Source organism: Micrasema longulum, unplaced genomic scaffold (genome assembly GCF_059751315.1).
Source record: "Micrasema longulum isolate JH-2025_06_02 unplaced genomic scaffold, ASM5975131v1 h1tg000693l, whole genome shotgun sequence".
Classification (NCBI taxonomy): Eukaryota; Metazoa; Arthropoda; class Insecta; order Trichoptera; family Brachycentridae; genus Micrasema; species Micrasema longulum.
Genome location: NW_028277889.1, coordinates 14,906 through 30,898, shown reverse-complemented (window position 1 = coordinate 30,898; position 15,993 = coordinate 14,906). Strand labels below are relative to the sequence as shown.

The window sequence follows — 15,993 nt, the reverse complement described above, 5'->3', positions numbered from 1 at the left end:
CGAAGAGGGCGAACAGTTGAGCAATAAAAAGTTTTGATTGTACGGACATTAGTAAAATCAGATGATATTCTGTTAATGAAGTCAAGTAATTCCAGTGATTTATTTACTTTATTATCTATATGCTCTTTGTTTGTCAGTTTATAGTCCAAAACAACTCCTAAATCTCTGATGGACTTAACTACATCAATTTTGGAGTTTTCTAATAGGCACTCGAAGGAAATCGGTTGTTTCGGGTTATCAAAGGATACTGAAGGTGGGAAGTGGACAGATGTTGTGGATACAAAGGATGTAAAAAAATGTGACAATAATCGACAAATGCACACCCACATAATTCGCAACCAGTAGTTTTTCCTAATATTTGAAAAACGTATATTGTTAAGTGTCCTCGGCACGGATAACCTGACAGTTGTCACCGTCAAACTGTCAAAACTCGAAATACAACTCGGCTGGTTATAAAATCGTGTGGAGATAACGTTTCTTTGTACAGATCGTCAGTTTTAAAGGGGCGCTGCTTTTATAGTTAAATAATAAATCCATTTATCGTTCAATGTTTAAAGGTGTTGCTTTTATTGTTCAAATTAAAGGGGACGTTGCATTTATCGTTCTAAGTGAACAGGGCGTTGCTCGTGAAGCTCGGCAGCTGCGTCACCGTATTCCTGAAGTCGCTGACGTCACAGCAGAGCGAGTACCCCATCCCGATATTGTCAGCCTTCCAGTTGATCCAGTCGAAGGCCGAGTTGCCGCCGCAGCGGTCCGTGCAGAAGGCCAGCGCCTTGGCCTCCGCGAGCGTCACGTGGGGATTGTTGAGGCCGAGGAAGGCCGTGGCCTTATTAGTGGACGGCTCGTGAACCACCTGAAAATCAAACCTTTTTCCATTAATGATTTTCAAAATGCGAGTGAAAAAAATAGTTCTGTATGAAAAATAATCTTCAACTATTTTTTTACAAAACTAGATATTTTTTCTACAAAACGCACAGTTCACCCTAATTCACCATTCCTGCAATGGTAGCCGAAACGTCGGAACAAATGCAACATTATCGTAAACTCCAACGATATTCTCACTTTGCTACACCTCCACTAATACTGGATGTCAGCACTAAATCCGACACTCTCCGACGTTTAAGTGAGGCAGCTTCTTACAATTATCCACCGTTTTCATTTTCTTCCGTTCAAGAAACTGATATTCAACGTATTTTACTTTCTATAAAAACCAAATCTATGGGCAGTGATCAGCTGAGTATGAGATTGATACACTTTATTTTTCCTATTATCTTACCGGTTATTACTCACATTATAAACTTTTCTTTAAATACTGGAGATTTTCCTGAAGCTTGGAAAAAAGCATTTATTATACCACTTCCCAAAATTTCTTTACCAGTTTCTGTCAAAGATTACAGACCTATATCTATTCTTCCAATTTTTTCCAAAGTCATTGAACGAGTTGTATATAATCAGCTAAATAATTATCTATTGTCAAATAATCTTCTTGATCCCAATCAATCAGGTTTTCGTGCGGGCCATAGTACAATTACCACTTTAATCACAGTTACTTATAGGACTATGAAGTATATTGAACAGAAGTGAGAGGGAGTCATAGTCTCTCCGCTGTCTAATTTTGAGCCATTTCAGTTGCCTACGATAATCAGAAATGTGGTCATATTTCCTAAGACCAAATGTACCTTATGCATGTATTCTGAAGTCGTTCAAGTTATACCACACACAGATCGCATTTTGATACAATTCAGCCTACTTCTATCGAAGTTTTTCCGATTACATACATTAGAAGCAGTAACCAGGCTCCATTTTAAATCGCTGATTTCATATCCTGGGATATTTTCGTCCGTACCTTGTAGAACCACAGGGGCACTGGCAGCTTGTTATTTGAGGGGCTGAGATAGATGCTCTTGAGTGATCCGGCGCTGTTTTTCAGCTGCAGAATGCCGTGAGTCCCCGTGTAGATCTTGGTCCTAGCTCCTGCGTTTCCAATCCTGGTGCGGAGATTCTAAAATATAAAAAAAACCATTTCAAACATATTTCGTACAGATTAAGGTCACCGTGTTTTTTTTTAGTTTTCCAAAACATTTGAAAAAAAAAGATTTTGAAGCTCTGCATGTCAGTAAGCAGAAATTTTAGAAAATTATTGTATTCTTCAAACAATTACTCGAATTATTTTTGTTACGTACTGAATTTACATTTTCTATACTGGCAACTCATATAAAGCTGTAAATATCCTTTTCTTCCCAAATCCTTCCTATTTCAAATTCTTGTGCTTCTACCTCCTGTGAGCAAGTCACATGCAAACAGTTGTCTCTCTGATAAATCTTTATCATATACTGCGTCAGCATAGTTCGTACAAAGTGAAGTTTAGTGTTGTAAAAACAAGCTAAATTATACAGTTCATCATCATCTACACGATACCGGTATCCATGCTGTAGCAGTAGTAAAGTGCTCCATATAAGAAACAATCGGAAGAACTTTAAAAGTGAGTAACAATTTCCATACAGTCCACTAAACTCTAAATCCCGCTGTTTATCAGTGCTCAATGCCTGAAAGGCATTAAACTGGCCAAACATTCCTTTTTGGTCCTATTCCCGACGGATTAATATCAATTCGTTCCTAAAATTAATTCTCGATTTCTATTACAGTCTTATAGAAAGTTTTCATTGTTGTTCATTTGTCTTTTTTCAAATGATGAAGACGACACGAAAAAAATTCCTTGTTAACAGTACCTCTATTTAATTTTATTTGTAAATACAATTAAATTTATTAAATAAGCTTGCAATTAGTTATATTTTTACGACTTTTTTTGAGTGGAATGAAATATTTGGTAAAAGTATACATCTGTCTATTTTGTACATCGTTGCCTCAAACACGAAAGAAAAATAATTTGCCAATGGCAACTGACGAAATGTAAAATATAAAATTACCGCAGAGATGAGCACAGTTGTAGAGCGAAATCCTTAAAAAGTGGTCATTATGACGCACGCGGCTTGCCAAATAATTAAACCTTGTGGAACGTACAACATATCCAAAATTCAAAACAGCATGGTCTTTTGCAAGTTAAATATATTGTAGGATGGGGTGGTGCATATGCCAATATATTTAACCCTCTTAAAATAGTACAAAGATTGATTATCAAAGTAATTTTAAAGAAACCCTCAACATTCAATACTCAAAGTCTATTTAAAATATTTAAAGTTCATACAGTAGACACTCTTTATAAAATAAATTATATTATACAAATATATAAAAAAGAAAAAATTAAAGAATTTGAAATGAATAAGTCATTCAGATACCAACATAATATCAAAATTCCAAAATTCCATACAAGTCATAGTCAAAATAGCTTTGTCTTCAAAGGTGTAAAAAATTATAATAATCTTCCTAATGAACTAAAAACTATTAAAAATAATATATCGATAAATAAATTTAAAGTTGATCTAAAGAAATTTTTTGAACTCGTGTAAAAACAACATTAAATTTTAATTAGTATGAATGTATTATTGTTTTATGTTTATTCTTTATATATCCTATGTTTTTATTTTTCTTTTCATATACTCGTAATAAAATTATATAAACTCTTACAAATAAATAACTAAAACAGTGTATGTCACTCTCCAAGCACAAGAGTTAGTCTCTTTTTTGGAGAGTTACAGTGATAAAATTTACTAGATGTGTAAAAGTAGTTATGTTTAGAGTTTTATAAAAAACTTGTACTTTTTTATGAAATTTATGAATAAAAAAATTTAAAAAATGTACTTGGCTACAGGACTAACTGGTATAGAATTAAGAATAGTCCGGAAACCGCATACGCACATCAAACAGAAGGCGACTAAACTACTCATAAATGAGTAGGTTTACGTTTTGACCCATTAGTTTCTTTGTAGACATCGCTCAGTACGCAACTCCTGATTTGAATTCAACTATGCCGTGTTGTGTCCTTTTAAAGTGTAGAAATACTGCTAGGATCTTAAAGAAACATGATGGAATCACATTTCGTGGGTAATTAGCAAACGAATGTTAAAGTAGCAAATACATTACTTTATGTATCAAATGAATTATTTTTCCATCTGTCAGATTGTCGAAAAAACAAAATGGAAATTTCGTTAGTGTTGCCAGGGTAGTAATTTTTTTCACCCTACTTGGCCCATCTAATGCAAGAACTAATGAAAATCAGACCTCGGATTAAACAACGCCGTGGGAGACATTTGAACTACATTATCTTTAAAACATCAAATATTATTTAACATGATATAAAAATATCCGTTTTTTTGTAAAATTAAATTTGTTTTATAATTTATGTTCAAATTTCATAAATTCAATTACTCTTATTAAATGACCATTTACTTATCTTCTATGTTGTGTCAATCAATGTTTCCGCGTGCACAATAGAATTGTAGAGAAATTAACATATTGATTTTGTTTTATCTTACATTTGTGTTATAATATTTTTTTTTCCCATCAAGCAACATTACGCGGCGACATCACGAATGCGCGCGGCGAAAGTAGGCCATAGTGAGGGGATTATTGGACATAGTCCGATGTATTCCAATATGATTCTACACTTCTTCTGGACTATTCTTGATTCTATGGCTACGGGTATATTTTGTCAAAGAATAATCCAAACATAAACAAACAATAAAACATTGTTAAAATAACCTGTTCAAACGTGTTCCAATTTCCTCCGTTGAATGGCTGCCACTGGGGGGCGCAGTTGATGAAGGTGAAGGTCGCTCTCTGCGCCGGGGAGAACACATAGTCGGTCTTAGCAGCCAGGTGCCCCCTCGCCAGGAAGTAGGTGGCGTTGACATATCCGGACGACATGCCTGGCCCGAGGATGGAATCCATAGCGCTTTTCTGGGAGTTCTGAGTGTAAAGGTTGTCCACGCTTAGCCCGGGGTAGAAAGCTCCCTCTGAAAATACACGCATCACTCGATCATCACGGAGGCCTGTATTGGCAGGCCAATTTAAGCGCGCCTGTAACATGCTAAGGATTTGAGCGATCACAATGATCAATAATGAACATGCTTAAGTTATCGCAGTCATCAGTCAACGCGTATGTAATCTCTAAGTCAACGCTCGTGTCGGTTTGTTTTTGATTTTTCTCGTAAATAAATACAGTTCGCTGGAAAAAATCGGCGTTTACCATTAAAAACAATACAATACATTGCATTTGCAAAATAATAAGGAGTATCTAATACAAAAAAGTAAAAAAAAAAAACAATTACTATGGCGATTGCTTTTCTTGACATTCGGCTTGCCAACCGCCGCCGCCGGCTAAATGCAATAAATAGCGTGATAAATAATAAATAAAAATAGCATTTTGGAATATTTTTCATATTTATACCGGTGAAATTCAAATATGTGATTGCGCAGCAGGATTATACGTCGCGAAACGTGAATATTTTGACATTTAATATTAGGCGTTCACGGTTGTTGCATTGTGATCGCGAATACGAGAAACAACCATGGGTAAAAAATGTTATCACGTCGCTTATTAGTACGTCGATAGTTATTTGTGATTGAGCTACTGGAGAACTTTCGTTACACGGGGTACAAAGTCCTACGCTTCCAGTGCCAGTCCAGGGACAGTGAAAGCACTCCCTCCACGTTCCCGTAAAAAGTTTTAAAGACCGAGGGTTTTCCTATCGGTTTTGCTCATACTACTAAAAATTAAAAAAAAAAATTTTTTTTTAATTTTGTAAAGGGCTATTTTAATTGAATTTAAGTTTTCTGCTTTCATTGCCTAATTAATTTGAATTTGGCCAACCATAATATATAGGACTTACGTCGTTGAGGCGGCAAAATCGGTCGAGTGACATTAAAAAAAAGACGATAATTTGAACAACGTGCCTTTTGATGATGGATTTTTTTATATACTTTTTTAATTGAAACAAAATTGTGCAATCTTAATGAGAAATTAAAAATACTTTTAAGAAAGAAAAATCGCTCAACAACGTTAAGCTTTGGCATCCTAGGAAAGCGGTGCCGTTATCTAGCGGCCATAATATACGGTGGTGCGGTGGGCGTAATAAGACGGCCGTCTTAACGGTTGCCAGAAAGGGCGTGCGGTGTTTCCGATTGGGTACAGTCACTTGGTACCTATTAGATACATAGATTGGTAAAATTTGTGCACACTACGAACACATAAATTCGAATGAATTGCTTTGAAATATACTAAAAAAAAATTTTTTTGCAATAATTTCAACAAAAAAAGCTATATATCATAGTTTAACATAATAATATCTACCATGGTGTTGACCGATTTAAGTGATAAATTTGCTATAAAACCGTCAGAATTGATGAAAAATAAACGTGGATTGGTTTGTTGGAATCGCTTCCACAGAGATACTAAAGACCTTAATTTACGCATGCGCAGACTTGTGAATTGAGTACTGGACGACCGCCTCATAAGAACCAACAGATTTAAGCAGTTCCAGTGTTTTACTTCAGTCCGCGCATAACTGAGCAGTTGAAAGGTCAAGTGTGGACTTGCCTCAATTTTTTAGAGATTATTAATGAATGAACATCGAACCTATCTCGAACCGCTACTATTGACAACTAACAAACTAATTAAAAAATAGTTGTTGTTACTAAAAAGATTAGTTAACTTACAGCTGATTTGATTGAATAATAAAAAATATAGATAGTTCCTATGATAAACTAAACAAACAAACAAACAAACCATCACGCCGTTTCCCCGTAAGGGTAGGCAGAGAGGATAGAACGCCACAACACTCTATCTTTGCATACAGATCTCGCTTCCTCTACATTCATACATCTTCTCATGCACGCGCGCCGATTATTCCGACTTTTGACATGTCCATCTTTAAGTATTTGTTGGATTTGGTCATGCCATGTCTTTCTCGGTCTTCCTCTATTTCTGCATCCATCAACATTCGCATTGTAAATATTCTTAGCCGTTCTCTCGCTGTCCATTCGTTCTACATGTCCAAACCAGCGAAGAGCTCCTTTCTTGACTATTTGTCTGTAAATCAAAATTACAAATGCACGCTAATGGTGAAAATCTATAGTGTGTAAAAAAATCATTGCTCCAGTGCCACAATCCAGAGAGAAAATACAAAAATACGTTTTTATGAAGAAAAGCGTGACCGCGTTATTACGAAAATCTATTTTAAATATGTTTTTTCAAATTGATGATTTGGCTTACGCGAAAAGGATGGACGGGCGACTCCGGACATGTACACGAAGTTCTCAGGCGTCTGATCGTACACGACGTAGAACACCTCCGCCTTGGCCTCGTGGAAGCAGCTGGTGATGAGCGTGTGGGTCTTGCCGCCGGCAGTCAGCCCGATGTTGATGAGGGTGCCGCCGTCCACGCACGACCCGGCGCGGGTCTCCGCGGAGGGAGGGTGCGACGAGCAGCCCACGGAGGAGAAGGAAGCGGTGCTGGCGAGCCAACCGGCGCTGGAGAAAGACGTGCCGCCGGTGCATTTTAGAGCCTGGAGATTATTTTATTTATTAATTTCAAGAATACAGTGGGACCTTGCTAATCCAGACTCTCGCTTAATCCGGAAGGATGTTTCACCTTCAGAAGCTGTGGGATCACCTGTTCAGAAAGTAAGTGTACTGTGACCATAACGGGCGGTGGTTTTTGTTTGTTTGTTTCACGTATTGTGACCCGCTTCCTACTCGCGAAATGAATAACACCTACCGAATTTCTTTCGCCAATCAAAACGGTTTACGGTGAAGGTGTTATGAACAGAACGAGTGAGTTTAACTGGTGTAGGGGGTTTAGTGGAGGCAGAACAGATGTTCATGACAAACTGAAGAGTGGAACACCTTCCATTTTGACTGATGGATTGGTTAAAAAAATCGAGGAAACTGTTCGCGAAGACTACCGATTGACAGTGGACGTAATTTTTTCGACGTTTCCACAACTCTCCAGAACTCTCTTATACGAGATACTCACAGAAATGTTGGTATGCCAGAAATTCTGAATGAGATGGGCCCCAAAACAGCTGACAAGAAAAAAACTTTCTTGAGCAACTTTGGAATTGGAAGGTAAGGATTTTTTGAGCGCTATAGTGAATGGAGATGAAACGTGGGTGGCTTATTACACCAGTCAAAAAGACAGCCACCTTGCTTATAATATACAAGGTTTATATTTCAAAAAGAGGATTTTTCTGCTATTATATTACACTGGCAATCTCTGTTTAAATAAATTTACTCACCGCTTCAACCGGTTTCGCAGACGTGGAGGATTGGGTCAAGCCGCTCCCCGGGCACGCCATGGTGACGGTCTCCCCATCAGAGAACGCAATGGAGCCTGTCTTGCCCGTGGGAGTCAAGAGACTGCCGCTCGATGCATAGATGGGCTGGGGCTCCGATAGAGAGGATACGGCCACGGAGCAACTGGCTGCAAAATAGTGAAGAAAATTATTATTTTTTAATGCTGCTGCTACTACCATCACGCCATTTCCCCGTAGGGCTAGGCAGAGAAGATGCACCGCCACATACATCTATCCTGGCATACATTGCTGGCTTCTTCCTCATTCATACATATTTTCGCCCTTAGGTTCTGCCTACCTTTAACATGACCTGACTTGAGATTTTGGTTTATCTGATCATGCCACGTCTTCCTTGGGCGTCATCGTCCCACTTTACCGTTCATTCTTGTTATATGCATGTTTTGTATACGTTCATACCTTTTTACCATCCTTTTGTCATCTATTCGTTATACATGACCAAACCATCTCAGAGACCCTTTCTTAATCTTATCAATTATGCCTGACTCAGATTTACACTTTCGTCTGATTTCATAATTCGTAATCCTGTCATACATTGATTTCCCACACATTCGCCTAAGAGATCGCATTTCAACCGCGTTCACTCTGCTTTTATCATTCATCAACTAGTTCCATGTTTTACTTCCATACATAAGTCTTGGGACTAAAACTCCGTTGTTCACTGTCAGTTTAGCTTCGATTGACATATTTTTATTGGCAATTACTATGCTTAGTCCACCGGTTATTTTGTTGCCCGCATTCACTCTCCTTTCTACTCTTCCATCTCTTGAAAACTTACTTTTCAGATACAAAAATTCTTCTACTTTTTTTGACATTTGTTGTATACATTTATTATGCAGTCAGACCTCACTTCCCCTTTGAAATACCATCACTTTTGACTTACTTTCAATCATCACCAATAAGGAAGCTCAGTGTCTTTTTAAAAAAAAAATATTTGTTAATAGACTATTTAACCAAGCCTATTTTTTTTTTATATACAGGGTGTTCTTTAAACCCTGTCACATCCGAAACTACGATGATCAGTATGGACAAGAAGATATATTAGCATATTAAAAAAAATATTTAGAACCATAAATTTTTATAAAAATAAAATATTTAAAAAAACAAATAGTTACTTACTTCTGCAGGGGAGAAGTGAGGCGTGTCAGTGTATCAGACTCCCCTCTCCCCCATCGTTTCTCCCCTGCAGAAGTAAGCAACCATTTGCTTTTTTAAATATTTATTTTAAAAAAAAAAATCGTTTAAAAAAAATATTTTATTGTGCCAATATGTCTTCTTGCTCATACTGATCATCGTGGTTTCGGATGTGACAGGGCTTAATGAACACCCTGTACATCGTATTTTCAGCGCTATAATTTTTAAAGTTTTCTATTTCTGTAATAACTCCGCGTGTGACGTCAGAGGTTGTTCTCTGTTAGTTCTTCCGATTGTTTCGTTTACGGATATCGAGCAGAATTCTTTATTTTCGGTAAGGCAACCGGCATACCGACGTTTCCATTCCACGGAGACGGGAGTGATAAGAGTACTATCTGACATTATAACGGCGGTAGACTCTGGTAATCTGGTGTTGATGGCTCTTCTGGACATGAGTGCTGCATTCGATACTGTAGACGTAGACCATATGGTATCCATGACCAGGCACATATGTGGTTCAGTTCATATCTTAATGAAAGAGAATATGCAGTTGTGTTCCAGGGTAAAAGCTCAACCAACTTTCGGGTGTCTACAGGAGTGCCTCAAGGGTCAGTACTCGGACCACTCCTCTATCTCCTTTACACTAAAGATATAGAGAACATTATCAAAGAATGTGGATTGTGGTCTCACTGCTATGCAGATGATACGCAGATTTATTTTTATTGCAAACCAGGCAAGAGAAGTGTGCTTGTCAATTTAATTGATGGATGCATCAAGAAAATGGAAAACTGGATGGCTGAAAACAGACTAACATTAAACCCATCGAAAACTGAACAACTGTGGGTGGCTTCAGTCAGACGACAGAATTTGATCCAGGATACGGCTCTACCCAATGTAGGGAGTACCGCTTTACCCACCGTTAAACTACTGGGAGTTTTACTCAATTCTGACCTTTCTCTTGACGCTCAAATTAGTAGAACGATAAGTTCATGCTTCAACCAGCTGAGACAAACTAAATGCCTACGCAAAAATTTGCCGGTTGATGCCACCCGCCAATTAATAAATGCGTTTGTAGTGTCTACAGTCGATTATTGTAATGGTATCTATGCAGGTCTACCAATGAACAAAATGACTCACCTACAATCTGTATTGAATGCCGCAGCGAGACTTATTTTCGGAATCTCTAAGTTCAGTCATATCACTCCACTACTTCGGGAACTACACTGGCTAAGTTTTCCACAGAGGGTCGAATACAAACTCTGTTGGCTTATGTATAAGTCACTGCACAACTCTGCTCCGGAATATCTAAGGGAACTATGCATTCCGGATGAATTAGCTGACAGGCGTCTCACGCTTAGATCAGCTACGTCTACGGCGAGAGGAAAAGTTATTATACCTCTACGCAAACAGCGCACTAAATTTAGTGAGCGCGCATTTGCGGTCGCAGGCCCCATGGCATGGAATGCTCTCCCAGCAGAGGTGCGACGCTGTGAAAGTGAAGTGATTTTTCGGAAAAAACTTAAAACCCACTTGTTATCTAAATCATTTGAATAAATCCGTAGCATGTGACAACAAAATAAATTGTTTTAATTAAATTACAAATTTAAAAGCTTCAATTAAATTAATTATTTAATAATAATTAAATTAAACTGCAAAATTATCCATTTTTGCTCTCTTATACATTCTATCTTTTCCATACAGTTGTCCATTATTAAACATCCGCGGTGAACATGCCCGTTGGACATCTAGAAATAAAAAAAATGTTGCTTGACCATTTTCGAAAAATTATTTTTTTTGCGTGTAACTGCCCTATCATGTTGTTAGTTCAAAATCAGAATTATTGATCACTGATTATGTACCGATCAAATAGATTTTTTCATGCAAACGTGAGACTCTGTTTACGAAAATTGACATAAAAACGCAAAAACAAGCCTATTATAGTGTGTTTAAGACAATTATTTACTTTTGCTGACAACTGTCATTCTAATCAAGACTATAGTAATTAGGACTATAGTAATTTCTCGTCACTCAGGACAGGGAAGCTTTCGCCCAAGTGGTCGTCCACGTCGGGAGTCTTGACATGACACGTGAAGAAAAATATGATAAATACCTCTTTCTGCTATGCCTTCGGGTAAATCTTGCAGCCTCTCCTCAGTCTGCTTGTGAAGCCAGAAGTCCAAGTAGTCCTCGTATTCTTCTTCAGAAAGCCGAAAGACCAGATCTTCGGGAGTCGGGAGACTCTTGAATGGGACTTCTATCAAATTCAAATCCTTCACAATCCCCGGGTACTCGTAGGCGCCAGCTGCGACCAGAGTCGCCAAAAATACAACGTGATTAAAATTCCACATATCTAAGAACTATTTTTTTTTTATAAATCAACCGGGATCCGGTTGATTTTTTAATCAAAGTACTACTCGTACTTTTGTCGCGGTTGGACGAATTGATTAGAAACTAAGTCATGATTTTGGTTTTATACTTAACGATATTACAAAAATAAATTATATCATGAACATTTGATAACATATTAAAAATAAATGTGTTCGCGATTGGTATTTGATAAGGAACATTGATTGAACACAATATTATCATTATCAATGTGTACAGATTTTAATCCGTTAAAAAATATAAAGACATGATCAGAATTAGTGATGAATAAATGAATTTAAAATATGGAGAATTAATTCCTAGGCCTCGATTATGATGGGATGATAAGGACGTCATACCTCCTATAAAACTGCGTGAAAAATTTCCTTATTGTCCTAACGCTCCTATTTACCTGCGTGAAAAATTTCAACGCTTATCAGTTCATGGTTTACCTCTTCGTTCTAATTCTAAAGGCTCTCTCTTAATACCCATCCACAATTCCTCTTTCTTCTCTAACTCATATAGTGTCCATGCGGCTCCACTGTGGAATCATCCCCCATCCACCATCAAAGATGTTACTACAGTATCTCTGTTTAAATCACGTCTGAAGAAACATCTCCTTTCTCTTCCTTAATCTCTTCTCCCTTCCTCTTTCCTCTTTTTTCCTTTTTCCCATTGAGTAATAGTTTTGATTTAAGGTAATTTATAAACAAATACGTTTATTTACATTTTTATAAATCTTTAGCCTTTTAATCTTTATTTTCTATTGAATATGTTCTGTAGCTTGAATTATAAAAATAGAACTATTATTGTATTAGTTGGCTGGTAGAAATTGTCATTTCGCAATAAGCCCGCCAATTTACACATAACATTATGTACAAAAAGTTAAATAAATAACCTCACCATGACGGTATAGTTGAAGATAAATTCTCTCGAGCGATTACGAAGAAGAACTACCGCCCCCACTTTCAAGTTTTGGGTAGATACATCGATATGAAACAAGAGGAAGCGTACGTTACACTACACATATCTACGCACCAAAGTGATAAAGTTTCGGTATGACGTCATAGTTGAAGATATAATCCCCCCGACCGATTACGACGATACACTACCGATCCCCCCACCTTCAAGTTTTGATGTAAGTACATCGGTTTGTACCGACGGGTCTAGTACCCCTTGACACGCATATCTACGTATTTAAAGTGTCAAAAATTTTATTCCAACCAGCAATTTTGCCTTTAATTACGATTAATTTTAATTTTTAATCGTTCTGAGGTAGGCTTTTTTTTATCTTAAAAGCCTATTTAAAATATGAGAGAGAAATAAGTAAATTTTGAAGTTGAATTGAATTCTGACAACTGTAAGTTTTGAAAACGATCGGCTTGAAAAAATGTAGCTTGATTCTGCCTTATTTACATATAAGAGTATCTAGGCGTAAGAAAGATGCCACTTTAAAAAAATAATTAGTTTTTATATTTTTTCCATCTGTTTTACTATCCTTCTGACTATACGTATCGAGACGATAAAGGGGCCGGCCTTTGTAGTCGCCCGGTAGATAAATACAGACGATCGTTTAGCATGCCGTCTTGGTAATTTTCAAAGTCATATAAAAAACATGTTCAAGCTAGGATTTTTTTCTCGATTTATTGGAGTTTATAATCCGCTTTGAAGTGGGCACAAATAAGTATGAAAAAATAATAAAACAAATAATTTGTTTTGAATATATGCAGAATATAATATACAGGGTGTTCTTTAAACCCCGTCACATCCGAAACCACGATGATCAGTATGAGTAAGAAGACATATTGGCACATTAAAATATTTTTTAGAACGAAAAAATAAAAAATAAAAAAAATATTAAAAAAGCAAATGGTTGCTTACTTCTGCAGGGGTGAAACGAGAAGGGGGAGTCTGATACTGCGCCGCGCTCCCCTCACTTCTCCCCTGCAGAAAAATTTTGTCCTAAATATTTTTTTTAATATGCTAATATGTCTTCTTGCCCATACTGATAATCGTGGTTTCGGATGTGACAGGGTTTAAAGAACACCCTGTATAGTGAACATAAAATTGTATTTATGATAAAATGTATAAACAAATAAATATGTATTAAATAAACATGTTAGACCTTATATCTTCCATTATATTTGTGTTCATTTTACGCCGGTGTCTCTCGGAACGGAACCCGTTCGTAAAACGGCATTTACCTGTACTCAATTATTATAAATAATCCATTATGATAAAAAACGAAAAAACCATCCGTCATTGGTTTTTTGGTTACCTATTTGTACAGGTACTGTACCACCATTGTGGTTTCAGAGTGCTCGTCTCGTGTCGATTAGGAAATTTGAAAAGAAAATATGTTTTAATCAATATTAATCATAAGTTGATAGCTTATCTGACCACACAAAGTGTAATAATTATTTTTCAATAAAATACTTATGATTTTAAAAAAAAATTACCTCCTTGTAAATGAACAAAACGAATTGGTTCAAAAACCGAAATGGGTTGTTCCTAAATTTAATCAAATTCCTGGGCCTCAGTTATAAACGCTATCTTCATCTGCATATTATATCGAGACGGTATACTTAACTTCTGTACTATCTGTATGTTACCTCGGTATGTTCTACCTGCTTGCCATATCGACATCATATGATCGAAGCAAGGCATTGAATGACCCCAAACAATTACTCCGCGTTCCTTACGTCAGTAACATTTAAAATAGTTCTCATTGATATTTAAATAGGCTTCTGTGATAGAATGTGCCCACTTCAAAGTGATTATAAACTGAAATAAATCCCAATTTAAGCAAAAAAGCTCGCTCATTGTCTCATAAAATAAAATAAAAAATTGCAAATAGGGGCTAGATTGTTTAGTGTCCATTCGCTCTGTAGCTGCAAGACTTGTTGTAATTTTATTTATATTTAAATAAATTTGTTTTTTGTTTGGTTTTAAAAAAAAATCACTTAAACTCTAATCTTTACTGTCACATAAAATAAAAAATGAAAATGCAAATAGGGGCTAGATTGCTTAGTGTTCATTCGCTCTGTAGCTGCAAGACTTGTTGTAATCTTATTTCTATTTTTATAAATTTGTTTTTTGTTTAGTTTCTTAAAATATCACTTAAACTCTAATCTTTATTGTCACATAAAATAAAACAAAAAAATGCAAATAGGGGCTAGATTGCTTACTGTCCATTCGCTCTGTAGCTGCAAGACTTGTTGTAATCTTATTTCTATTTTTATAAATTAGTTTTTTGTTTAGTTTCTTAAAATATCACTTAAACTCTAAACTTCACTGTCACATAAAATAAAAATAAAAAATGCAAATAGGGTCTAGATTACTTAGTGTCCATTCGCTCTGTAGCTGCCAGACGTGCTGTAATCTAGCTCCTGTGTATCAGAATTGTAATATATCATTATTGGAGACAAGGAACTCGAATCCCAATCGTCCATTCGCTCTGTTGCTGCAAGACGTGCTGGAATATTTATTTATTTTACAGCGCCCTTGAGGTGATTTTCACAAAAATGGTGCTATATACATTATCCAAATATATACTCTTATACACATATATATATCATAATCGAGGCCCAGCTGGTTATTTTTATTTGGGTGTCCGTCAGTATACAATTTTAACTTAAATTTTCGATTTAAATTTTATTTATTCATATATATGTACATTACAAAATGGAATATCTTCATTCATACATATAGAAATAATTAAAATAATTAAGTAAAATTAGGTATATTTAAATAACACATAAGGATACATAATATCCAGAGAATAATATGTTGAAAAAGTAAGAGAATCTTGTAACGAAAAACTCCCTCAGAGTCGTGAAAAATGTCAATGTCCAAACTAATATTGTTCAACATAGAGATATTTGTTTATACATTTGGCAATACGCCATCGGGGATTGAAATCGGAATCCTCTTTGCTTGAAGCGAGCGTCGAACCCATTACACTACCGGGCCGCCGTTTGAAATTATCGAAATCAATAATGTATTGCAGTAACTTGGATAGCCATGTTTATAAAATCAATGCCTTGACAATTTGTTTGCTTTTGATATGCTCCTGTACACCTGCTGTAAATCCCAGATTATTTATTTAACGTTCAGAGACTAAAAACATGGGATCTTTTGTTACGAACAAAAAATAAAAACAAGTCACGGATAGCCGTCTTTGCATTCAGATCTCGCTTCCTATCTCACTCTACATTCATATACA

At 36.3% G+C, this 15,993-nt stretch overlaps 1 protein-coding gene across 1 annotated transcript; it reads right to left on the bottom strand.

Moving 5' to 3' along the window:
* Window positions 1-536: 536 nt before the first annotated feature.
* On the bottom strand, window positions 537-11,846 carry LOC148279606 (salivary endonuclease-like). The gene is made up of 6 exons (XM_088229677.1): window positions 11,515-11,846; window positions 8,196-8,380; window positions 7,172-7,463; window positions 4,660-4,913; window positions 1,847-2,002; window positions 537-853 (listed from the first exon to the last, which is right to left on the bottom strand). The coding sequence occupies exons 1-6, from the start codon at window positions 11,750-11,752 to the stop codon at window positions 605-607; spliced, it is 1,374 nt and encodes a 457-aa protein (XP_088085803.1). The 5' UTR covers window positions 11,753-11,846; the 3' UTR covers window positions 537-604.
* Between the last annotated feature and the right edge of the window lie 4,147 nt (window positions 11,847-15,993).

What these genes read in the sequence shown, in the direction of transcription:
- LOC148279606 (XM_088229677.1), bottom strand. Translation starts at nt 11,752, where the DNA reads ATGTGGAATTTTAATCACGTTGTATTTTTGGCGACTCTGGTCGCAGCT. An exon ending in CTGCGAAACCGGTTGAAGCG is followed by an intron (nt 7,464 to 8,195) that starts GTGAGTAAATTT and finishes AATAATCTCCAG; the next exon opens with GCTCTAAAATGCACCGGCGG. An exon ending in ATTGGAACACGTTTGAACAG is followed by an intron (nt 2,003 to 4,659) that starts GTTATTTTAACA and finishes TTTATATTTTAG; the next exon opens with AATCTCCGCACCAGGATTGG.